Source organism: Choloepus didactylus, chromosome 2 (assembly GCF_015220235.1).
Source record: "Choloepus didactylus isolate mChoDid1 chromosome 2, mChoDid1.pri, whole genome shotgun sequence".
Taxonomy (NCBI): Eukaryota; Metazoa; Chordata; class Mammalia; order Pilosa; family Megalonychidae; genus Choloepus; species Choloepus didactylus.
Window position 1 is genome coordinate 129,640,532 of NC_051308.1, and position 25,198 is coordinate 129,665,729.

Consider the following 25,198-nt stretch of genomic DNA (forward strand, 5'->3'; position numbering starts at 1 on the left):
TCACCTCTTTTCTTTTTTCCCTCAAAGTTCTCTTTTCCCAATTAAAGCCAAACTTCTACCTAAGCCCCAGACTACTACTGCCTTCTCCCCTTCTCTCAAACTGTTCCATCTGCCACTTTCTTTCTTGCACTTTCAATCTCTTCCTCTACAGGTTCCTATCCCTATGCCCAAATCTATGTTCTAGTCTTTCCCATCTTCACCCACCACTTTAAACACAAATCTCTTCCTATGGACCAATTTCCGTTTTCCTATTGTTACCTACATTTCTTACATACTACATACTTGCTAACTCTACTTCCTCACTACCCAATGATTTCTCAATTCCTTCTCAACGCAACTAGACTCCACCTCCACCACTTCACTATTCTAATTAATGTTTAAAAGACTTTGTCAGAATGTTTAAAAGACTTTGAAGTCTACACACATACAGAAAAGTGCTTAAGTAACAGAGCAAAGAATGAATCACATAGTGAACACACATATGTATCCACCACCCAGGTTAAGAAATAGAATATTATCAGCATCTCAGAAGCCCAAGGTATTTTCCTAATCATTACTTCCTCCTTCCTCCCTAATGATAAAACCATCCTAACTTCTCAATACCTTAGATTAATTTTGTCTGCTTTTAACTTTATATAAATAGAACCTTATATTATGCACTCTTTTGCGTCTGCCTTCTTTTGCCCAATATTTTGTTTGTGTGATGTAGTAATGTTACTGCATGCAGCAGTGGTTTATTCATTTTTACTGCTGTATAGCGCTCAGTTGTAAGACTATACCACACCTTTTCCATTTTACTGTTGATAGATAATTAAGATTATTCCCAGTTAGAAGCTATTTAGAATAAGGTTGCCATGAATATCCTTGTACTTGATTTGTGCAAATTTCTTGATCTGTTTTTACAGATAGGAAGTAGTTTGGTTGGGAACACCATAAAATAAGTTCGGAAAGTAAAGATGCAATAACATTAAACCAATGGGACAAGTTTATCATGAGCAGTTACTGTGCTCACCCAGGGATGTAGAAGACACTGGTCCAGCAAAAGAAGGTACTTTGGGAAGAGACACGCTCCTGTGTGGGGGAGTACACAGAGAACAGGAAACAGAAACCTACTGTGTAATTAAGTACAAAATTGTTTAAGCCCAGAGTAGAGGCAACTTTTAGAACCGCTGGGCTAAGGCTAGACAGTTAAATACTAGGGCTGGATTTCCCACTCCTGTTCACCCATAGGCTGTCACTAGAGAGTCACCTGGAGGCCATGCATGAGGAGAGGGAAAAAGGCTGTAGGTCTGGGGGTCATCACCATTGATCCCAGGTGTATTTCTGCCAGAATCTCTTCTTCACTCTGTTTCCCACTCCTGAAACGGAGTCTAAAACCTCTGTGAATGGAGACTCTTCGGATAGACCCTGCTCTCCCTCCACTCTTCTCACCCCTGTGGATACATGCCCTGGGAGGGAGAAGGGAGCCTGATCCCCTCAGGAAGAGGCGGGGCCTATCAGATGTCAGTATTCATTGTGGCTTGAAGTGTGGACATATTTGGAAGCCAATGAAGGGGAGAAGGGAGAAAGGGCCCTGAAAGGCTGTAATGAGACTAGTGGTTACAAGGGGATTGGGGATAGCTGCAAGGTTACTTTCACCTCTGCCCGGTGGGCAGAGCAGGTATTACCCCCATTTTGCTGATCTGTCCAAGAAATTGGTTGCATGGAAGGGTGAGGATCTTAAGCCACATCTCCAGTTCTCCTCAGGAGCCTATGAGCTCAGGTCGATTCCCTGGGGAAGGGAATAGGAAAAAGAGCAGTGGGGGCGGGGGTGGGGGTGGGAGATAGGAGCCCGGAGGGAAGATAAATATGGCAAGGGACCTGGAAATGTCTAGACGCTTAAGCAGTTGCAAGGGGAGAGATGGAGCGGAGGAAAGGTGTGATGACCGCGAAACTCTGTCACCTTCTGGCTTTAGTCCAAGGCCACCTGGAAGGTGCACCGATGCCCACAGAGAAATGCCCAGTCCTTGCCGCGGCGTTAAGGGATGACTTCGGCCGCGACTCCGCGCGTTTGGAGACTGCAGAGTTCGGGAGGACAAGCCTCTCGGGGCGCCCCGCGGAGACTGGGAGCGAGGCGGCGCCGCCCTCTCCCGGACGCGCGTCGAGCGCCGTCTGTCACCCACACGGCCCTGCCAGGGGCCCGGGCGAGAGCCGGCCCGCCCAGGTGCGCCGGGGGTTGGGCAGGAGCCCGGAAGGTGTGCCGCCCCGCCCCCGGCCTGCCCCTCGGCCGCCCCCCGCGTGAAAGCGAAAGTGTCGGGGACCTCGAGAGCCGGGGACTGGGGGCGGGGCCGGCGCGGACCTGGGAGCCGGTGCCCGGCGCTCCAGGGGACATGGATGGGCTGGGTCGCCGCCTCCGAGCCAGCCTGAGACTGAAGCCCGGCCGCTGGGGTTAGTGCCGCGCCGGGACGAGCGCGTGGGGCAGTGCGGGGGTCCGAAGGCCAGGACTAGAGGCTGACTGGGGAGGGGACCCGGAGGAGGGCGGCGCGGAGGGTTGGGGTGCGGAAGCAGTTTGAGTTGGGGGGAGGGGTAGGATTCAGGAGGGCGGGCGGGGGGGGAAGGTGGGGTGGGGGAGAGGTCAGGTGAGTTGGAGAAGGCCAGGTAGAGGTGGAGGAAAGGGTCATGGGGGGGATGGGGCGTAGTCGGAGGTCAACGGAGTGGCCCGGCCAGCGTGGGTGAGGGGGAGGCGGGCGACCCAAGGAAACCGTTGGGGGGCCCCGGGGCCACGTGTCCTTCCAGCCAGGAAGTTTGTGGTGCAACCGCAGTGTGCACGATACGCCCGGGTGCAGAGCCCTCCCGAGAGGGAAACCACCTTAGACCCGTGGCTGCCCGCCGCCCCTCCCCACCTCGTTGCCCCAGGACTCTGTTGTGGCCTTTTCCCACCAGCTGGGAGCCCGGCTGAGATGCAGGCTCAACCTCCCACATAGCCATCGGCCACAAAAACTGCTCTCCCCGATGTTACCACCTCCGCTCAGGGGCGGAGAGGTGCTCTGGAGAATGCGGCCCCAGACAGGTCTGGGTTAGAGCCTGGCTCAGCTGCTTCCCCGTGTGTGACCTGGACCGGGGCTTCCTCTCAGGAGTCATGGCTGGGCCACTGAGTCCGAGAAGTTAGGATTTAAAGGATGATTATGATTACTGATCATTATATAGATATTCCTTTTTTTTTTTTCTTTTTTTTTTTTACTTTCTGGTATATTAGGGTAGACAGAGGGAGATACCTGAAATCTGAACTGTAATTCAGCTGTCTTGATCTCTGATAACGATTGTATAGCCTTTATCTTGTGCCCTTGTGATTGTAACAAAAACCTTGTGACTGATCCTTATTTGTATCCCTTTTATCTGGTTTTTCTACTTTGGAGTCTTGTGATTGCTCAAGACAGCCCCTAATGTTTATTAATGAAAGACTTTGGGTCAGCCCAGAACTAACCCACCCCAATTCCAAGGTTATCTTGATAACTGAAGCTGAATCTAACCAAAATGTGCCCACCTGACATGTGGGTAGCTTAGACTTTATCCTATAAGTGACCTATACCTCATTATAATACTAAAAATCATGCCCATCATCATATTAAGACCGCCATTTTCTTATGTATGTTTTGTGACTTAGCATGTAAACAATCTACACATGCTCAATAATTAGATCACCTCTAATTACATTATCTGGAGCCATTGTGCTTATTATCCTAAAACCTGTCCATCTTTTGATGCTATAAAACGACCAGAATTACTGCAGTTCAGGGAGACAGATTGGGGCCCAAGAGTCCATATGCTTCGTACCTAGCAATAAAACTCTTTCTCTCTTTGAAACTCTGGTGTCTCAGGAATTGGTCATTTGAACAGGATTCTCGGGCAGAGAACCCACCACCTTTGTCAGGTATCAAAGTCACCCCTACCCTATTCCCCCAACCCCCATCAATGAATTTGGAATGATTTCTCCTGTCCAGGACTGTGGGGATTAAATTAATGTCAATATTAATTTCTTTTTTTCTTAGCAGGAGAGCTGGGCTTTGGCAGGAAGGCAATTAGGAATTCACTCATTTTTTCTTTCATTCAACAAACATTTATGGCTGCTTATCAGAGTGAGTCCTTCTCCTACTCCAGGTTTCAGAATTGGGGAGCCCCCAGGGGGTGAAGTCTTTGCTCCTTGCTCTGAATTGCATCTAAGTCACTGCTCTTTGTCCTGTTCCCACTCCTTCTGCAACCCTTCCCTCCCCACTCCTACCCCAACCGTTATGGTTCTCCCTAAACACAGGTCTTCAGAGGCTGCCCATTCTACCCCCCTCCAGGGGGAGAGGCCAGAGACCCCAGGTTGGGGCAGGGGCCTGGGACTATCAAGTGACAGCAGCAGGATGAGTCTGGTATTCTCTTTTCTCTGGAGACCACAGGCCAGGTCTTTCCTGGTGAATGGATGGGGTCTGCTCCCCACAGCCTAGAGGAGACATTTCTGTTGGTCCTACCTTCCTCAGCCCCAACCTAGGGCTGTTGATTGAGCCTGTAGGAGCTTCCTGAAACAGGAACTGTAAGGTGACCAGCCAGGATTACCTGTCCTGAGGTCTTGCACCTGCCGGGCCAGGAGGGGGTGCCCTTCTTACCCCATCTTCCATACCATTCTCCACCTTCTTGGGAGTCTTATACACTCTCTTTTGGCCGTTTGGCCTCCAGGGCTCTTACTCAGGGCAGTTGTGTAGTTGTATGGTAGGCAGATGTGTGTGTGTATTTATAAAACATTTTGGTGGGAAGGAGGGTTCATGGTGGGGGTCCTAGATTGAGAGCAGCTGAGCTGGAAGATGAAGGGCCAGCTTTCCAGATCAAAGTTCCAGAAAGTCCCTCACCTATTTTCCAGACAGTTCTGGGACTTCAGTTCAGTGACTGTGGGAGGGGCTTCCTGGTAGAGGAGCAAGTATAACCAGACTCCTTACTTCCTAGAAAGGGTGGCTCCCTCCTCAATTAAACAATCAGCATACTAATTCTTTTCTAGGGTACTGGGGATTAAATAAGATGATTTACATGAAACAAATGAGTGTGATGGATGTTATTTTTGTCATCTACCTTTCTCTTCTATTGGTAACCTTCAAAAGAAAGCAGTCTTCTTCCTGATTACTTTTTCTGTCAAGGATTTGTGAATTTTGTTGTTCTCTTGGCTCTCCCGATAAAGCAGGAGGAAATGGGATGAAAATGTGCAGCCCAAAGGATTTAGGGAAATGAATAATTTCCTGAGGTTCTGGAATGATCAGTGAGAAGATTCTTGTTCTAAAAGTTCTTTGCAAACGGGAGGCATCCTGCCTCTATGAAGTGTTTGAGGAATAATGCATCCAGAAGGCAGGGACATGGCCATGGAGCTCTCATATCCCCACCCCTAGCAGATCCTGTTAATTCTAAATAGCCCCTGAATTACTCCGTGCCTCAGTTTCCCTATATCAATAGGAAGATGCTTGTTCTTCAGACAGGAGGTGAGGATTGTGCAACAAGTCTGCAGGTTGTGAGGAAGGTGTGGTGACGGCTCCAGGTGTTTTGGCTCATCCTCCTCACCCATTACAGCATTTGTAACATCCTTGTTTACTATGACCGGAGCTTCCTCTCAGGAGTCATGGCTGGGCCACCGAGTCCTGGCTTCTACTAATCCTACAAAAGCCAGGTCTGGAGGGCTTAGAAGCAAGGCAGCCTGCTCCACTACCATGGCACCTCCCTCACTTCCAGAGGGCTGCTAATTCTTTACAGGAGTGGTACACACTGGGACCAAAGCCATATGCTCCTGTTTGGGAAAGCTTCCTGACAAAAGTCCTTCTTTCTTACACTGTGCATTTTCTCATTCAAGGGTTTATGTGAGAATCATAAGTGAGGTGTTGCCATTCTCTGTCCCTTCCTCCATTCTCTGGGCACAGCAGCAAGCTGGCTTACCACTCGAGCCCCAGGGCCAGCTGCTCTGCTTTCAGCTTGGACAGGAGTATAGACCTGACCCAACAGTGAAAAAAGCTGAGCAGGAGCAGGAGTGGGGTAAGGGTCACCCAGATGCTTTCCACAGCCACTGAGTGACCCTCAGATTGCCAGTGCAACCAAGAAAGACTCTCTTGAGTCAGTGTTTCCTGTTTTGGAAGATGGACCCATTGCTGGAGCCCTGGAACAGGTCCCAGTGTGGGAACTCCCTGTGTTAGCCCAGAGAGTGTTGCAGGAAGTGAGAGATGCACCACTGTAGGTATTCCTGAAATATCAGGAGCTCTCCAGCTCAGAGACAGACTTTGCTCTCCATTTCACCGCCAGGAGAGGAGACTTTTAGGTCTGTATTGATTTCTAGGACTCCCGTCTTTTGCTAGAACAATTTATCCATTGAAATAATTGTTAGGCTAGGCCAATTTATCTTAATCAGGGGTGGGCAGTTGGCATCCTGGCTGCCGCTGCAGGGTGTGTTTTGTCTTATGCTCTTGGTTAGGTCCTGAAATACTGGAAGTTCCGGTGAGTGGCAGGTGGATTTCCAGGGGTTTTCAGCTGCTGTTGACCAAGTTGAGAAGTGAAAAGTCAGGAATCAAAGTTATGGAGATATTGTCCTGGGAGCAATGAGTTTCTAGTGCCTGGTGCCACTGGGCATTCTTCACTGTCCACAGGTTGTAAAATAAATTCATTGCACAATCTACAGATCAGAATTCAAAGCCTTTAGCCCAGAAGCAGCTGGGCCTTGTAGGTGTTTGCTCATGACCTTTTCTCTCACCCCACCCTGGGGTTCTTGGGAGGAGCTGAGGTCTGAGCTGCAGTGCCAGGATGCTGCTCTCTCAGTGGCAGCATTCGGCTGCCTTCCTGGGTCCCGTGACATCCTTCTTGCTCAACCTCAGAGTGCACAGGATGGAAACGGCTCTCCCCTATTTGGAAGACAGTGCGTGGCTCGCCTTTGTAGAGCTGTAGTTGGAGACTGAAGCAGCAACCCCTTTCTCAGACTTTCTGTAGCCAGTCTGTGTTGGAAGGAAGGGAAACACTCCATGCCCCACAGGCACGAGAAGATGGAAGGACTAGTGGTAGGCCGGGCTCTCAGGCTCTTCCGCCACCGGCTGCCCCGGCTCCGAGCAGGTCTGGATTGGATTGCCCACTTCCCTTTTCCCAGGGTGGCCCTCTTAGATGGGTCTATTTCTTCCTTGAAATGCCCCATTCTTCCTCTTCCTTTTATATCTTGACCTCCACATGGTCCCCCATGTGATCGGGCCGGGAGGTTTCCCCTGTTGGTTTCCCGAGTCAGCCAGGCCCTCTGTGGGGGTTGCCATGGTCACAGCCACAGGCGCTGTGGGCCTGTTGTGATATGTTTAGTACATGTCTACTTGGGACATGCTGGTTCCAGCCCCTGTGCCAGCCCTGGCACCCTGTGCTTGGACAGAGTACCCTGGAACACGAGGACACCCATGTGGCCTCACCAGTACACTATCTTGGCTTTCAAGTCACTGGTTTCTTTTCTGCCTCTTGGTTCCTCATGGTTTCAAGTCTCCCAGGGCAGCCCAGAAACTGCCCAATTGGCTCTGATCCTGCTGCATGACCTAAGGCGCTGTTTGTGAACTAGGCAACCAGGCTCCATTTGAAAAGCAGACTTGTGGGGTGGAAGAAGCCTGGATTCCCACAGACTCCACTCTGGGCATGGATCAATGATACACTGAATGGGCTCTTGTGTCTCGGTTTCAGACTGTCCCCAGGAAAATCCAGGGGACCCTGCGAAGGAACCTGAAAGAGCCCAGGAGCACCCCCTGCCCAACTTTGCTGGAGGACAGCACTTCTTTGAATACCTTCTCGTGGTTTCTCTCAAAAAAAAGCGTTCTGGGGATGATTATGAGCCCACGATCACCTACCAGTTTCCCAAGGTAAGGACTTGAGGGAGAAGGCAGGGACAGAGAAAGCATTGGGGGTAGTGGGGGATGTGCAATCTCCTTCTCCGTCCCCCTCCCCCCACCAGTGCTTGAGTCTGGAGCTGCACTGGGCTTGCTCCTCTGTATTACTTTCTTAGCCTAGCCCTGTTTTCTGTTATCAGCCACAGAATCTAGGTCTGACTCCTTTGTGAGGAACTGCCCTAGGTTCCCAGCATGGCCTCAGTCTGTTCTCAACAGGAAAACTAGCCCGGTTCTTTTGCCCCTTTTGGGACCAACTAGTTCTTACGTATTTCATCATCAGTGGCCCATCTCTGAAGAGAAGCTTACCTTCTGCCAGACCGCCATGAAAGAATCTCCTCCCTGGGATGTGTGGAAAAGAGAAGGTGGCACAGGCACATAGCTGGCTCCTTCTTGTCTGATCCTGCACTGGGTGAAGGGAGGGGGGCGGTGGATAGGGCATCCTTCTTGTTAACCCTGGAGGCTCAGCAACTGAGCTGGCTGCTTTTCTTGTCTCTGTTGTGGTATCTTTTTGACGTGTTCCTCCCAGGGGGCTGGGCCATCTCAGGGCCTTTCTGTATTCAGTGTGGCCCTGACCCCCTTCCTGACTAGGTTGAGCCTCATGATACTGAAATCCAACCCTGGTTCATGTGCACTTGACCAGGGAGGGGCTGTCTCAGCTTTGGGGGCATTCTAGCCAGACCCAGAAGGAAGTCTCTGTGCAGAGTGACAGGCGTGGAAACACCTTGGGCCCTAGACAGGTGGAAATGCTTATCCTCAAGATGTTTCAGAAATAGTTTGATGGTTCCTCAGAAAGTTCAACATAGAACCACCACAGGACCCGGCAATCCCAGTTCTAGGTGTATACCTAAATGAACTGAAAACAGACTTGAACAGAAATCTGTACCCCAATGTTCATAGCAGCATTATTCACAATAGCCAAAAGGTAGAAGCAATCCAAGTGTCCATTGACAAATGAATGGATAAATAAAATATGGTGTATACATACCATAGAATATTATTCAGCCACAAAAATGAATGAAGTTCTGATACAGGCTACAACATGGATGAACTTTGGAGACTTCATGAATTAAATAAGCCAGACACAAGAAGGACAAATATTGTATGATTCTACTTATTTGAATTACCTAGAATTAGCAAAGACAGAGAGAGAGAGAAAAGGTAGATTGTAGGTTAATAGGGATTAGGTTGGGAATGGGAAGAATGGGGAGTTATTAACAGGCATGGAGTTTCTATTTGGGATGAGGAAAAGTTTTGGTCATGGGTGGTGGTGATGGTAGCACAACATTGTAAATGTAATTAATATTACTGATTTGTACACATGAAAGTGGTTAAATGGGAACTTTTGTATTGTCTATATGTTACCACAATAAAAAAAAATTTTTAAGATGCTTCAGAGCCTTAGAAGAAGTCCTGCGGCCCGTAAATCCCCTGTCCCCCACTCCACAATTGACTTGTATCTCTTCCTTCTCCTTATAGAGGGAGAACCTGCTTCGGGGCCAACAGGAGGAGGAGGAGAGACTGCTCAGCGCCATCCCCTTATTCTGCTTCCCAGATGGGAATGAGTGGGCGCCACTCACTGAGTATCCCAGGTAATTGCTCAGCCCCGGTGCAGGGGAGTCTGGGGTTGAGAGAGAAGAGCTGGGCATGAGTAGTACCCAAGGCATAGGATGGCCATGTGGCTCCGTGGCCCCACCCTCCCTTGGTGTGTATGCCGATTCCTGCCTGCTTCCCTCTTGTGGGACTGATTCATTTGTAAGCGCCTCACCTGGGGTCCCTCAAGGCCAGTGATAGTAGCCATTGGTTGGACCAGTCACCTCATTCCAGAGGAGGGTGAGATTCCCTCACCTGTCCCAGGAATGATAGTCACTGCCCTCCCTTCTTCTACCGTTTTTGACTCTGCCGGTGGCAGAAGCTGGACTTATTTGAGGACCTTTGGCCTCTAAGAAAGCAATACAGCACGGTCCCTACAACATGACTGCTTGAATTTGAATTTTGATACCACTCCTTGAGTTGAGTGACCTTGGATAAGAAACACCCTCTTAGAGCCTCAGTTTCTTCATCTTTAAAGTGGGAATAATTGTTATGCCTACCTCCTAGGGTTGTTTTGTGAATTAAATGAGATAGTGCAGTTAAGGTTTGATGCCCAATAACCACTGAATAAATTACTGGTGTTAGCCTACTATTCTGACTAATCAGCAGCTCTCCTTTGCTCTCCTTTACCCTCCTCTCTACCCCATCACAACCCCCCTCATGCTGACACCTCTAAATCTCCTGCTTTTGAATCTAGTGAGCAAATGCAAACCAAGCCTTGTCTGTTCTTTCTCAGGGAAACATTCTCCTTCGTTCTGACCAATGTGGATGGGAGCAGGAAGATTGGATACTGCAGGCGCCTCTTGGTCTGTGTAGCTCAGAACTCCCCCCTCCTCTCTGCATCCTGCTCGGCTCCACAGCTGGGCTTGCTCAAACCGCAGCAGCAAAAGCCAAGGGTCCCTGAACATGGTGGTTGTAGAGAGAGCAAAGCCCAGCTCTTGTTGCCATATTAATGCCCCTTCTGCACCCCCACAGAATGAGGGCACAAAGCCCCTCACCCTGTACCTTGAGGATCTTGGATAGCCATGCTCTGGTCTTTACTCTCCCCAGCTTTCAAGAGGTCCCTTCAATTGCAGGAGACTCCAGCTACTACTTTCTCTGCCGTCTCTACCTAGGCCTATTTGTTACGGCCCCTGAAGCCTCTCAGAGCATGGGCTAGGATTTGGAAAACTCGGATTAATTCTTGGCTCTTAGGCGGATTCTCCAAGGCACTTCTACGGTGCTTTCTCCCTAGCCATTTCCTCATCTCTAAAGCACATTTTACTCCTCTGTTTGCTGACCAGCAGATGCTATTGACACTGAAGGCGGCAGTGCTTCTTTGGTGGCTGCTCTGGCCTCCTTACTGCCTGTCCCGTGAAGGGGACTGCTGCACAGCCAGGCCTTTCTCCATCTGGCTCACCATTTACCATAAATCCCCACCCTCGTCCCAGCCACCGCCCTTGTGCCTCATTAGCCCCACTTGGGGAAAGCCCCTGGGAAAGTCACAGCACTCAAGGAGACCCTCTGTTCTTCCCAGCCTGCTGGCCGTGGCCCTCGCCTTCCCAAAGTGTACTGCATCATCAGCTGCATCGGCTGCTTCGGCTTGTTCTCCAAGGTAGGGTGGACCAAGATTCCTTGGGGCCTGTTAGTCCTGTTCGGCATGTGGGCTCTGCATGGCTACCTGCCTCTGACTGTGCTCCCTGAACCCTTATTGGGGCTCTTTCCCCTTATCAGAGGAGTAAGCACCGATGCACACTTGGGAAACCCGAGGCCGAGAGAGGGTTGTGTTTGACTTGATTTTAGGGACAAGCTGGAAATTAACCTAAGGGAATGTCTCTCCTGCAGAGTTGGTTTTCTCACTTCAGTGGAGTAACAAGGGAGTTGGAGCAGGACAATGGGTAGAGCCCCAGGTTAGGAATCTGGGGTTTCAGGAGTCTTCTGCCTGGAATTTCAATTTCTTCATCTGCCAAATGGATATAATGAGCCCTCATCTTCCTGTCTCATGGGTTGGTGACAAGCTCAAATGAGGTGATATTTGGGAAGTCTTTTCACAAAATGCAGATCATTCAACAAATATGAAGACAATTACAATACTATAAGGGTCCCAAAAGTCCTCTGAAGTACTCCTTCTAGGGTAGAAGAGAAGCTGAGGTCCCCAAGACTTCTCCTGGTGGAGCTAAAATGAGTGTCAGGACACCTGAGTCAAGATCTAAGAGGAATCCCTCAAAATGGATGGGGAATGTCTTGATGGCCATAAAGGGCTTCAGCATACCCTTCCCCCAGAGGGACCCTTGGAGGAGGAGGGGAGGGAACTCTGCCAGCTTTTGCCTGGGGGGTGTGTTCATCTGTGCTGTGGTCTGAGGGATGCAGTGAGTCCCTGGTGGAGCATCTCCAAGGGAAGTTGGAGGACAGAAGTGGCATCTGAGTGCTTAGACTTCCAGGTCCCCACTCCATCCAGTACAAATGAACCTGCTACCATCAGGGATGATGACTTACCCTGGCATGACTTCCTGGGGAAGGTACCTTTATGCTGGTGTTCAGAGAAGGGAAGAATGTGAGTGGGTGGAGGGAGGATGAGAAGAAGACTAGGAAGAAACAGGTCTTGTGTGGGAGATAAACAGTAGATTATTTAGCAGGAGATCAACTTCTGCCCGGGAGGGAGAGAGAACTAGTTGGTGGAACGGCCTCAAAGATACATGAGGACTGACTGGACCAGCACAGGGTCCTCACCATGCTCAGGGACATGAGGGATCTCCGCCACCCACCCAGGAGCATCCTTTTGAGCCTCGCATGGTCCTTCTCCATGCAGATCCTGGATGAAGTGGAGAAGAGGCACCAGATCTCCATGGCTGTCATCTACCCGTTCATGCAGGGCCTCCGAGAGGCAGCCTTTCCTGCTCCTGGGAAGACTGTCACCCTTAAGAGCTTCATCCCTGACTCGGGCACTGAGGTGGGTTAGCGAAATGGGTGAGAACATCCCTGGCAAGAGAGAGTAGGTGCTGTGGCACTTCTCACCACTGTTTTCCATGCACCAGGTTAATATGCAGAGAAACTGAGCCAGGCAGGGACTGGGGCTTGCTTAGAATTATTGGCAGACCTGAAAACCAAAACCCAAGTTTTGGATCCTCCCAACCTGATCCACAAAGACCTAACTACTATTCAAGCTACCAATATTATAAATTTTTATTTATAACAAAGGCTACCATGTAAGATGAGGCCCCTGGTGCTGGGAAGGACTTTGTCCCTAGACCACCAAAGTGCTGCTTGCTCCCATGCCCTACCCTATCCTCCTGTCTCTTCCCTTTATCTCTACCTTTCGGTCTTCATCTACGTATTTCTAATTACCCATCCCCACCCCTGAATCCCAACCCCTGCCACATGGAGAAGCTATTGCTTCCAGCCACTCAGCTGACTGAGGCAGCCAGGGGTAAGCAGTAAAACATTGTCCTAAGAATTCTAGTTTCAACTTCTAGTGCTCCAAATAATCTGGGTGCCCCCCTGAGCCTTGGCATCCTCGTATAAAAATAAGGGGAAGGGCTAGGGTTTTTTTTCATTCATTCTAAAGATAAATATTGCATGCTTACTATGTGCCAAGCACTGTACTATTATAAAGTGGTGAACCAAAAGCATATGGTCCCTGACCTCAAGGAGCTTAAAGTCTGGTGGGCAGACAGACATTAAATAAGTAAACACACAAATAAATATATAATTAAAAATTGCATAATTGTAATGAAAGAAAAAGCAGGTTGTTCCATAAGAAAGTAATGGGGAAACACAGGTCACATTTGGCAGCCAAGGAAGGCCTCTGAGACCTGAAGGAGAATATGAATGAGGGGAGAAGAACAATCTGGGGTAAGGGCCTAACCTGTGAAGGAGTTCATGCAGGAAACAGAAAAAAAACAGAAGAAGCAGAAAGAAGTCGGTGTGACTTGCAGTCTGGTGAGGGAGGTGGTGTGTGCGCAAGGAGACTAGAGAGAGGCAGGCCTTTGTGGGCCGTACCAAGGATTAAACCTATTTTACCTTAAAGCAGAGGAAGCCTTGATGGGTTTTTAGCAGGGGAGAGACAGGGTCCAATTTAATGGAGTAGAGGCTAACAGAGGCCCAGGTTCTGGGGTCTGCAGAGTTTGCAGGGTAGTGACCCTCTTCCTCTCTGGTTTCCCCACAGTTCATCTCATTGACACGGCCCCTGGACTCCCACCTAGAACACGTGGATTTTAGTTCTCTGTTGCACTGTCTCAGTTTTGAGCAGATTCTGCAGATCTTTGCCTCAGCAGTGCTGGAGAGAAGAATCATCTTCCTGGCAGAAGGTCTCAGGTGGGCCCATCCACTGAACTGCCCGCCTGAACTGGCCGGCAACCCTGGGTTCAAGGGAACAGACCCGGGGGTTCCCAGAGGAAAGCAGGACACATGATATGTGTGCTTACTCTCTCTTCTTCCTGTTTCTTGACCTGTACTTTAAGCCTAGAGAAACAGCTGTGGTAACTTCCCTGCTCCTGCCTCCAAACGTGATTGCTGCCTGGGCCTGAAGATGTTTCCTGACTTACCTCTATGAAAAGCATGATGTGTTCCTGGGGCAGCCCAAGAGAGACCAGTTAGGGTGGATGCAGACATGATTTTGCCCTTGAAAGGCTGAGGGATGGAAGGGGGCGGAGGACAGGACAGTTCAGGAATGCATATAATGGTATGGAGGTTAAGCCCATCATCCTTCATGACAAACACATTTCATCTATCCACTTATCCACTCATTCAACAAACATTTATTGTGTAAGCTGCATGCCAAGTGCCAAACATTGGGATGATGATAAATAAGACATAGGCCTTGATCCTAAGGAGATGAAGAATTACGTAGTGGTTGAAAACATAGATGTTAAAATCTATTGAACAAGGTTCAGATCCTCTTCAGCCACCTTTAGCTATGTGGTTCCTTTTAGGTTAGTTTCTTAACTTCTTGAAGTAATGTGATCCTCATCTGCACAGTCAAAATGATGATGATCCCTACCTCATAAGGTTATGGTGAGGATTAAATGAAATAATGCCTGTTAGGGACATAGCACTCCATCAGGTACATAGCAGCAAGTAAGTGCCAGCAGCTGCTTCATGATAAGTTCACAGTTGAGTGAATCCCTGTGTGTAACTGTAGAAGGGTGCTGTCACGACTTGGTCTCTACCTCTGAGGGGCTCTAAATCTGTGAAAGACATGGTGAGACTTGTGATAGGATTGAGAAGAAAAAAAAAATCATAAAACAGTAGGGGGTTGACATTCTATTCATATCTGGGCACGGAGAGAGCCAACAATATTGGGCTGACAACTCTGCCTGTCTTTTAGGGAAGAAGAAGAAAAGGATCCTAGGGACTCAAGAGAGGTCAGAGGGTGAGGGAAATGTCATGGGTTTTAGAGGAAAGGAAGCTTGGACAGGATGTGCGGTCTGTGAGTTGAAAATTCTGTAAAAATCAGAGTGATAAAAAGGAACGAGCCATAGGCCCAACCCTTGAGGGAAGGAGCACACTCTTCTGCTTTAGAAATTGCTCTTTCACTCCTGTTTGGAAATGAGAAGTTGCAGTTATGGCCCTTTTCCCCAAAGATCAGTGTTTGGAAGTGAAAGTGGCTCCAGCTGTCAGGTAGCCTGGGCACAGGCAAAGTACTGCCCAGGCGTTAGCATTCTCCGAGTAGATGCCACCACTCCCCACTTCCTTCCTACACTGTTTTTCAGGTCCCTGAAGCTCAGGCAGGGAGGGGACTTCCAGTCAGCCTCAGCCTTAGCTAGACTCTCTGAGTCTCAATCTTTCTAACTCAGGAAGTGCCAGTGTGATACCAAGAACTGAAACAAGGTTTCCGCATCTGTATTTTTATTGGACTTGGCTTTGGGGCAATTTGGCTACAGAAATAAAGAGCCATGAAAACTACTGGAGAATAGAGATGTAGGGTTGTATGTGGGGAGGTCAATGGGGTGAGGGTTGGGTTGTGACTTAGGCAGTATTACACAGGGAATGGCTCACTGGAAAGGGGAGAGGAGACACCTCTGTGGGACTTTCCATGTAGGAATTCCTGGGCAGAAGTTCCTGGAATCTAGGAATTTCCCAAGCTAACTCAGGCACCAATCTGGTCACTTTAACCTCGAGTGGCCAGAGGGAGCCTTGTGAGGTAAAGGCTGGAGAAGGGGATGGATAGACATAAGGAGGGTAAAAGGCATTGCCCCTCCTGTGCACTCCCAGTGCACCTGGATATACGTTCTTCACACTGGAGCCTAATGGTTGGTTTACGTTTGTCTCCTTCACCAGAGTGTGAGCTCCTTAAAAGCAGCGTCAGTGGTTCATTCAAGCTAGTGTCCACGTCCTTAGCACAGTTTTGAGCATATAGTAGATGCTCAATCCATTATCTGTTTGAATGAAGACATCTCTCCTCCCCCCAACCCTCCTTTGGAGACACTTTTGGTTCTGGCCAGTAGAAGCAGTTGGAAAGAAGGGTCAAATAGAGGCCTGTCCTTGCACAGTGGAGCCTCTGCCTTTCCTAGTTTCTGTACCTTTTCTCCCAGCAGCTGGACACAAGCTCTGTGGCCAACATGACCCCCAGACCTGCTTAGTTGCATGGCACAGGCAGCACAAGTAGTGGCTGCTGTTGGGCTCTATAACGTATGCAGGGAGGCATCTCCCCAGAGGCTCAGCTGGGCACTGGAGGCCCCTCTGACTCTCCTCTGTACTCCATCCCCAGCACCCTGTCTCAGTGCATCCATGCTGCCGCTGCACTGCTCTACCCCTTCAGCTGGGCACACACCTACATTCCTGTTGTCCCTGAGAGCCTTCTGGCCACCGTTTGCTGCCCCACACCCTTCATGGTTGGAGTACAAATGCGGTTTCGGCAGGAGGTTATGGACAGCCCCATGGAAGAGGTATGATGCATCAAATTGAGTACATGATTTGGAGCCAGGCAGACCTGGGTTCAGATCCCAGCTCTGCTTCTAATGGCTGTGTGACTCTGGAGCGAGTTACTTGACTGCTCTGTCTGAGCTTCTTCATCTGCAAAATAGGGATAACAGTGTTCAATTCACAGGGAGTCTGGGGGAAATAACCCCCACAGAGCTCCTAGCCCCAGTGCCTGACACATAATTGATGCTCAATGAAGTGTTTGCTCCCTTCTCCTGAATGATTTCTCTTTGGGCTTAAGGAACAGCACATAGCTTATTCTGAAATCATCCAACTCTCCTACAGCTAGCTAGCCCTAATGAGGAGGCTCTGGGGTGTCCCATCTTTCATCTGAATGGGCCATTATAGCTGGTCTATACAGCACACACCCCAGTGGAATTCCTTCAAGTTCCTTGGAAGTGAGTTAATGCCCTCCTTCAGCAAACCAAGTCTTGGCTGATGTCTGATCTCAAAAGGGCAGATTTTTGTAGCAAAAGCCATATTTCTGATTAGCTCAGCTGGCTAATGAGAAGGGTATGAGTCCAAAATCCCCTTTGAGTTAGTTAGCTTATTTCTTGGGCATAGGCCAGTCTTCAGACACTCCAGAGGGCTTGTTTGTGAAAATGGGCATTCATAGTATAAATACATCCCCAATGCTGGAAAAAAAACTTAAAACACTGTGTTCTGCTTTGAGCTGTGGTGGGGAGGTGTCAGTATGAACCTTCAAAAGATAGCACATTTCTGTTTCTTAAGCCAGAAGAGCTACCTAAGTCTGCCTATACCAGTTAATAATTAACGCACTGTATGCAGACGAAGGGCCTATCAAGGGAAAAACAAAGTTTAGAAGTAAGCTACTAAAGCAGTATGAAGCTAGCCCTAGTGGGCAGATTTCCCCCATTTTACTTAAGAGAAAACTGAGGCTCGGAGAACTGAACTGACACACAGGCAATAATGGAATCCTAGCACACACAAGATCAAAGCCCTTCTAATAAAAGTGAGGCAGAAATTCCATTTCCCAGGGGTATTTCTGGGAAGTAAAGAAACAGGCTCTGTTTCCTTTCCTTTCTCCCTTGGCCCTCCCACTTTTCCTCTGAACTGCTGAGTACACATGCTCTTTGAGCCAGCCCAGCCTTGTGACTAACTGACTGGGACAGAGTATTAGCCCCATATTTAGTAAGTACTTAAAATGTCCCAACACCAGAAGTTATGAAACCTCCTGACTCTGCAGCTCCAGCTCTTCAGAAGCTGGGGCTCCTCCTCCCATTGCCAACTGGGAAGACACCTGATGGCCAGCCAGACTCCAGCTCCTGCTACCCAAGAGCCCTCCTTGGTTTATTTGATTTCTCAGCAGCTGTTCTCTGAAATGGGCAGGAGATGAGGAAGGGGGAGGGCCATGGGACCAGGGTGGGTGTGGGGTATTTCCTGACTCCCCACATAAGCTCTCTGGAAGGGCTTACTCCACTCAAATAATGGAAAGATTCCTGGGAGCAACTCACAAAAATATTCACACACTTTTCCCCCAATCCTGTAAAATGAACAGCCTTCCCTGTAAGAAGGCATCTGAACCTACATATGCAAGCAGTTTCAAGCCTGGACTAGTTGAACCTCTTTCCTCGGATGATGATAATTGCAGTGCCTGCTGTCTTTTGGCATACTTTCCAGTCACTCTTTTTCCTTTTATTTGGAAGAAGGAAGCATGGAGGGATCATTCATCCTATCTTCAAGACCAAAGGTCACAAACTGAAAAGCGTAGAAGGGCCCAGGAGACATTTACGTAACTAGCACACACTTGGGGGGATTATGGTTAACTGGTGAGCACGTGTCCTGCCCAAAGGAGGCAGCTGCTACTCAATTCCATCTGAATGTTGCCTGTTAGAAACATGGACCCATGTTAGAGCTCCTGATTGTTCAGAAGTCAGAAATCCATATTTTATGTGAAAATTTCCAACTAGAACATCAGAAACTAATTTGATTTTAAAAAAAAATACTAGGTGGATCAAAGAAACAGATCTGCAGGTTGGAACCAGCCAGCAAGATGCCTATTTGTAATCTCTGGTCCGGATTTAAAGCCTGTCAGGCAGTGGTGGAGCTGGTACTAGAACTCAGTTTCCCCAGATTCCAGCCCTCTGCTTGTCTCGCCTGAAGTTTGCGAGTATGTGGTCTTTTCATTTCCTCTCCATCCCTTCTCCTATTGACACTGGACTCATTTCCTTCTCTTCTTGAGTTTCCTGGTGTAAGGCCCAGAGCTCTGAGGCTTTCGTAGAACTCCAGGCAACTATACGTAGAGCTGTTGCAAGCAGCAAAAGGTCAAGTCCAACAGAGGGCAGGGAGATGAAGGCTGTAAGGAGAGGAAGGCAATCCCAAGAACAGTAAAACTACGCTTGGAAGCTGGTCCTACTATTTGTAAGCAGCATGACCTAGGGCAAATTACCTTATTTGGGTGTGTTTCCTCACCTGCAAAATGGGAATATTATCTGCCTTACCAAGACTGTTGCTAGAATTAAATGAGCTATTATGTGCAAAGCACGTATGTATGCCATGAACTAAATGTTTGATATAGAAGCAATTACTATGATCAATGTTTTATTAAGGCAGTAACTGGTTATGATTTTCCCATATGTATCCCTTCTACATTGGCTCTCTCCACTAACCCCCTTCCTACACACATATGTGAACACACACACACACACCTTACCTAGGTTCTTTGTTTTAGGAAGGGAACTCCAAAGAGGGAATGGAAGGAAGGAGAGTGCCAGACAGGAAACGGGAATAGATGATATTGATTTTGTTGCTATTGGGGCTGAAAGATACAACCACGGCAGAAATGGAGATGGTAAGCCCTCCTGAGGTTTGTGAAGAAAGGGGAAGAGACAAAGCAATTCTGTGTTTATTTCAGGTCCTGCTGGTCGATCTTTGTGAAAGAACGTTCTTAATGTCAGTAAGTATCTGGTCCTGGGAAGGCCCACCACCACCTTAATCACTCTAGCCAGTTATTTCAACAAGCATTAAGTGCTTTTGTTGAGTTAGAAACTGCTAATAAGATCTCCCCTCTCTCAAGGTGCTCACAGATAGACAAGGAATCAGGTGATTTCACCACAAGGCAACTCATGTTAGTGCTTTTAGAGCAAGGGATAAGGGAGGAGAAATCTTGCTAATGTTTAGAGCCAAACTGAATACTCAAAGACAGTTTCTGTTGCTTCTCTCTTAAGTGGCAGTTTATTTGCAAGTGGGAATGGAAAACTCATGTGTATCTTATGTTCTTCTGTTAACCCCCTTCTCTCTACACCTCCATCCTGACTGTTTGACCTCTGAGCTGATTCTGTCCTCTCCTAGGTTGGTGATGAAAAAGACATTTTACCACCCAAGCTTCAAGATGAAATCTTACACTCTCTTGGTCAAGGGACCAATGAGTTAAAGAGTAAGTCCTACACCCCTTATTTTGGGTTTGTCCAGGGAGCTCAAGGGCGTGATTTCCACCCATTCTATTCCAGAACTAAAATGAACTCAGCACAGCCCTGGGACAAGAGGTCTAGAGCCTAGGGCAAGTCCGAGATTTATTCTTCCTAAGCAATGGCAGCCTCCCACTTCAGTCAGTCAGTCACTATGAACCCCACTCATCCCTTTCCCCAGGAGCTTTCATCCTACAATGAAAGCTACACTTCGAGGTGGGTAATTTCATCCTTCTGCTACCCTCTTGAGATGGCCTCTCTGTGCTACCCTGCAGCTTCAGAACAAATCAACGAGCATGTGTCAGGCCCTTTTGTGCAGTTCTTTGTCAAGACTGTGGGCCACTATGCTTCCTATATCAAGCGGGAGGCAATCGGGCAAGGCCACTTCCAAGAACGGTCCTTCTGTAAGGCTCTGACCTCCAAGGCCAACCGTCGTTTTGTGAAGAAGTTTGTGAAGACACAGCTCTTCTCCCTTTTCATCCAGGAAGCTGAGAAGAGCAAGAACCCTCCTGCAGGTACACAGTGACAGCCCTTGTCAGCCTAAGCCCAGAGAGGGTTACCTCCTCCAAGTTAGGTGTGACCCGATAAAGGATGGAGAGGAGGGAAGGAAGTATTTCTCTCTAGGGGCCCAGATTTTATACAGTGGGACTAAAAGGAAATAACCTGAAACCTAAGAAAATGCCTCATGGGCTAACATTTTGTAAAAGTTGCTCTGTTCCACAGCTACCTGGAGTGGGCCCTTTCCTCTATGTTTTAGCCTGGAACTAATTCCTGCTAATTACCCTTGTCTGTGGACCAATTTTTGGGTCAATTCGAGTACCTCAATCTCTCCAGAGGCCTGGAAAGAAATCCTGGCAGGGATGGGTGTGTGTGAGGGGAGAGGGATGAGCTCATCATAGTCTGCCCAGCCAAATTAAATGTCTCTAATACCTGTATCTGAACCCACAGGCTATTTCCAACAGAAAATACTTGAATATGAGGAACAGAGGAAACAGAAGAAATCAAGAGACAAAACTGTGAAGTAAGCTGTGGTGAACAGAAGAGACTAAACCTACAAGCCAGTTCTGGACTTCAGCCCATACCAGCATGGTAGGGCCAGCAAAGCACTCAACTCCCAGCATCCACAGCCTCCTTCCAAGTCCTGGTAACCAGGTCTTGCTTCAAGCTGGAATCCGAGTTTGGAATCTGTGGAATCAGCTTTCTCAGGTCTCTGGTCCCTGTGCTTACAGAACTGGACTCAAAGCTATGCTGTTTTGCAGAGGTGACACAGAGTAGGGAAACTGTAGTGCAGGTGTTATACAGGCTTGTTTAGAAGTTGCTGGAACTACCCTCTCCCAGGAACCACTACTACAAAACTTCTAAGCGGAGAAAGCAGTTGTGGCCCAAAGACTCACCTCTTCAACAGAGAAAGAGATCTGTGGACATGTGAGAATGAGAATAAAGATGAAAATCTTCTTGCTATTTATTTGTGTATCTTTGGCTTCCACTCTGGGAGAACAAGGAAAACAAGGCAACAGATGTGAGAATAAACAGGACTAAAAGTGGAGGATGTGGTCATGATGGCCCTGAACCCTGGGCTGTGTTTGGAATGGTAGAATTATAGGGGTCAGGAGCTCCTCTACTAATAATAGGATGGTAAGGGATCCTGGTGAAAGCAGCAACAGCACTGTAGACAGGGCAGGGGGGGGTCCTTGGTTTAAGTCAGGTGTGTTTTCCAGACTCCTAGAAAGAGGCTGCTAGCTACAGGGAAGCAGCTACAGACTAGGGCAAACTAAGGGGAGGAATTTTAGCAATAGAAGTCAGTGAAGAACGCCATATCGCTTCCATAAAGAGGTCTATTTGCCTATCATTCCCAGTGTGGATTAGTCTTTTACCTCCAGTTTTAGACATCCTACCTCCAACTGGTCATTATTTTGAGAAGCCAAGTTCAACTCTACCTAAAGGTAGGCAGGATCCCTGCACTGATCTTTTTTTCTCTTTGAGAAAAAGGAATCGTAATTGTTAAGAGTCCAAATGAGTTTACCGATCACCTAATCCATCCTCCTGCTCTATCTCTACTGACAATTTCTGTTTAAACACTGGAAGAGATTGGAAACTATTCAGAAGCAGCTTGTCTTTCAAAAATTCTGCCTTTTAATGTATGTTTGTGAGCACAGCCCTCAGAGGTCCCTGAATTCTATATAAGGAACACAAATTTTGTGGAGGGTAGGATAGGAGACTGGGATTACCAAACTGAAGTTAAGGCCTACATGTAATCTGATTTTGGTGATGCAGAGATCTATTACAGGTAGCAGCAGTTCCATCGTCCATATACTGCCCCTAACCACAATGCTACTCTTCACAGCTTCTAAGCGTCATTACATCTTTTCAGATGGATTATGGCAGTGGTTCCTAAACCTACCTGTACCTCAAAAGGTTTCAAAACTGGAACTAGAATCCTGAGAAGCTCCATGCTTTGATGGCCCCATCCCTAACTTACTTAATCATCTCTAGGCATAGGACTTAGGATTCTGTATTAAAAAAAAAAACCTTCAGGTGATTTTGATGCACAACCAGATTTTGGAACCACAAACTACCAGGTAGCAAACTAAGTCAATAGATATGAATGCACAGAAAGAATCAGGGCCAGCTGGGGTTTACTACAAATGTGCCCATGATTGGATGCTATCTAGAGCTGAACACAGCACACACCAGTATAAGAGCACTTCTCATATTCCCTTCATGCTGAAAAAGATTCTAGGAGAATATACACATTGCAACTAGCCCCCAGCTTCTCAGTTTACAGCTTTAGCCCATTCAAAACCCAATATGGTGTGGGACAGAACACTAGCCCAGGATTCAGAAGATCTGGATTCTAGTCCCTATTCTGAGAAGTAGCTAACTATGTGACACTGGTTTGTTATTTAACTTCCCTAGGCCTCAATTTCCACTTCCGTAATTAACACCTGCTGCATCTGTTCCCGAAAATCAAATAAGACAATAGGTGTAAATGTGCCACACAAGTAGAATGGCCTTTCCTTCTTTTTCCTGCTTTGTCCTAGCTTTCAAAGCTTGATTTGCCTTAGCACCTTCCTGTAGGCCTGTCTCTAGTCCAGATGCTGGAGAAGTTGAAAGCAAGCAAAAGTGAGATGAGAGATTTCCCTTTCCTGCTAGAGATTAGCAAAGAAATTAAAGCTGCACTATCATGGATAGTACAGATCTACATGTGATTACTAGAACCATTAAAAGTGAAAGAAAGCAGGCAAGGCGGCATAGCTGTTGGTTATCCATGATTATGGAGACAGAATATAAATAAAAATCAGTAAAATGATACCTCGTTTTAGCCAGCAGTTTAAATCTTTTCTGTCTCCCTCTTCATTCAAGCAAGATTGAGCTATCTATATACAATGGATACAGATCTGGTTCATAGTTATTGAGACCCCTGGTTCCCATTTCAAACTACAGTATAGATGCTAGGTGGTCAGAAAAAAAGAGTATACAGTAACCCCCTAGTGAGGTCCAGCCAATTGTTGAAAATTTGGGGGAAGGGTCTGAGATTCCTAAATGATAATTGCAGGGGTGATAACTACAACCAAAAGAACTTACTGGGAAGGAAAATGAACATAGCTCTTTGAAAAGCTAAACAGTTGATACAAAATAGAAGGGGCACAGGACACATCACAGCAATGCAGTCAACTGAATTTCCTTATTTGTTAAAGAACAGAAATTCTGATGAAATTTTTAAAATGACATTAAAACTTATAGTTTACCTTCTCTCTGAATAAAATTGAGAAAAAAAGCTGGCTTTCAGATCATATATTTATTTAAAAAAATAAAATGGATAGACAAAGTTACCACATTATTCTGCATGCTAACAAGATTTCCCAAGCCCATGAGGGATATCATTTCTTCAGCAATAAAAAAAATGACTTCCTCAATGACAATGTAAAGATAGGAAATCTTTCAATCCAAATTCAAGGTCTTTATCACTAGTTCCACCACACAAACCAGGTGGGATTTATCTGTGCCACAAATTGCACTCCTTAGGAAAGAAAGCTTGAGAAGACACTAAACAAGGATGTCACTAAAAGATGAGTTGTTAAAATTTTAAAGGAACCATCTTTTGGCCTGCAAATATTCTACATTAGAAATCTTCACTACTGGGGATCTGCTTGCTCCCCATGATAATTTCATTCTGAATCCAGGATAATTACAAACACATGGCAATGTTTTTCTGCATGCTTTCTTGGGCCAAACCCTGTATGACAACACATATAATTTACAGGATGGGACTTGAAATTCCCATTCTTATACAGGATCACTAAGGAGTGTTACCAATAACAAATAATAAATGGCATATGACATTGATTATTATAAATTATATTTGTTCTTATTCACCCCAATCTCCTTAATATGTTCAGATTCTTTCCTGTAGAAATCAGGAGTTTCCTATATAACATCAATTATGTCATTAATGATGATTAGAGTGAGCTGTAGAGACCTTGATTCTGAAGACATGTATATGCAGGTGAGATGCAATCTGATTGCAGACACTGACACAGTAGCGGATCAAATCAAAGAAAGAGAAGACCTGGAAATAAAAAGAGACTATTAGATTCTCAATACCTGCTTAGACCTTCCTTAAGCTTCCTAAAAGCAAAGGGGCGTGGCCTCTGACTTTATTCTCCTATCTCCAACTTCACCTTCAATTCCATACAACTTAGTAACTCAGTTTCCTCATGGATCTTTCCTTTACACCAAAGGTCAACAAACTTTCTTAAAGGGACAGAAAGTAAGTATTTTAGGTTTGTGGGCCATACTGTCTTTGTCAAAAGTGCTCAAGTCTGCCATTGTATCATGAGAGCAGTCAGAGACAATACATAAATGAACGAGTGTGTCAGTGTTCCAATAAAACTTTATTTACAAAAATAGGTCATTAGTCCCATAGGGTATAGTTTCCTGACTCTTGCTTTACAGTCAGAATTTTGGAATTTATGAACCTTGATGGAAGAAAAATTTAAAAAAAAAAAAGAAAAAAAAAAAGGCTCAAATACAAAGATACAAAGAACCCTGACAAAGTCCCATAAAGGTGGTTTTCCAGCATTCCAAATCATTAGAATTATATTTTCTATCTCTTAGGACTGGCCCACTGAATCAAGAAAGCAAGTAGCCTCCAAATCATGAAATAAGACATAGTACAACTTACCAGGGCAATCCAAAGTACAATATATTCATCAATAAAGCTGTTAAAGTACTGGTCCAGGAACAAAAGTGCTGGACCTATGAATGCTGTGTCATGCAAATGCATTTCACTTTTTGTCATGTGTGCAACCTATAAATGAAACAGAATCGATGATGTACACATTTTCATATTAGAGCAATTACGAGCTACAGAGAAAATCAGTA

General features: G+C 46.9%; 2 protein-coding genes and 1 pseudogene across 6 annotated transcripts in view; 1 reads left to right on the forward strand and 2 right to left on the reverse strand.

The window, feature by feature from the left end:
- LOC119526891 overlaps nucleotides 1–8,383 on the reverse strand; it is a 75,677-nt pseudogene extending 67,294 nt beyond the window's left edge.
- Nucleotides 2,155–21,278, forward strand: DENND2D (DENN domain containing 2D). Of its 2 annotated transcripts, none has more exons than XM_037826392.1 (12): nucleotides 2,155–2,427; nucleotides 7,693–7,868; nucleotides 9,372–9,484; nucleotides 10,222–10,291; nucleotides 11,002–11,079; nucleotides 12,274–12,414; nucleotides 13,630–13,778; nucleotides 16,174–16,351; nucleotides 19,261–19,302; nucleotides 19,698–19,782; nucleotides 20,089–20,328; nucleotides 20,762–21,278. In XM_037826392.1, the coding sequence occupies exons 1-12, from the start codon at nucleotides 2,370–2,372 to the stop codon at nucleotides 20,836–20,838; spliced, it is 1,407 nt and encodes a 468-aa protein (XP_037682320.1). In that variant the 5' UTR covers nucleotides 2,155–2,369; the 3' UTR covers nucleotides 20,839–21,278. The 2 variants fall into 2 exon arrangements, with proteins under 2 accessions (XP_037682320.1, XP_037682321.1); XM_037826393.1 differs by lacking the exon at nucleotides 2,155–2,427 and adding an exon at nucleotides 6,626–7,092.
- Nucleotides 21,279–23,593: 2,315 nt separating this feature from the next.
- Nucleotides 23,594–25,198, reverse strand: part of CEPT1 (choline/ethanolamine phosphotransferase 1) — a 43,222-nt gene continuing 41,617 nt past the window's right edge. For all 4 annotated transcript variants that reach the window (XM_037826395.1, XM_037826394.1, XM_037826397.1 and 1 more), the window contains exons 8-9: nucleotides 24,999–25,124; nucleotides 23,594–24,383 (exon numbers count right to left, since the gene is read on the reverse strand). In XM_037826395.1, the coding sequence (XP_037682323.1) occupies nucleotides 24,264–24,383; nucleotides 24,999–25,124 (246 nt within the window). In that variant the 3' untranslated portion in view covers nucleotides 23,594–24,263. The remainder of the gene's footprint in view (nucleotides 24,384–24,998; nucleotides 25,125–25,198) is intronic.

What these genes read in the sequence shown, in the direction of transcription:
- DENND2D (XM_037826393.1), top strand. Translation starts at nt 7,005, where the DNA reads ATGCCCCACAGGCACGAGAAGATGGAAGGACTAGTGGTAGGCCGGGCT. An exon ending in TCCCTGACTCGGGCACTGAG is followed by an intron (nt 12,415 to 13,629) that starts GTGGGTTAGCGA and finishes GTTTCCCCACAG; the next exon opens with TTCATCTCATTGACACGGCC. An exon ending in TGGACAGCCCCATGGAAGAG is followed by an intron (nt 16,352 to 19,260) that starts GTATGATGCATC and finishes TGTTTATTTCAG; the next exon opens with GTCCTGCTGGTCGATCTTTG.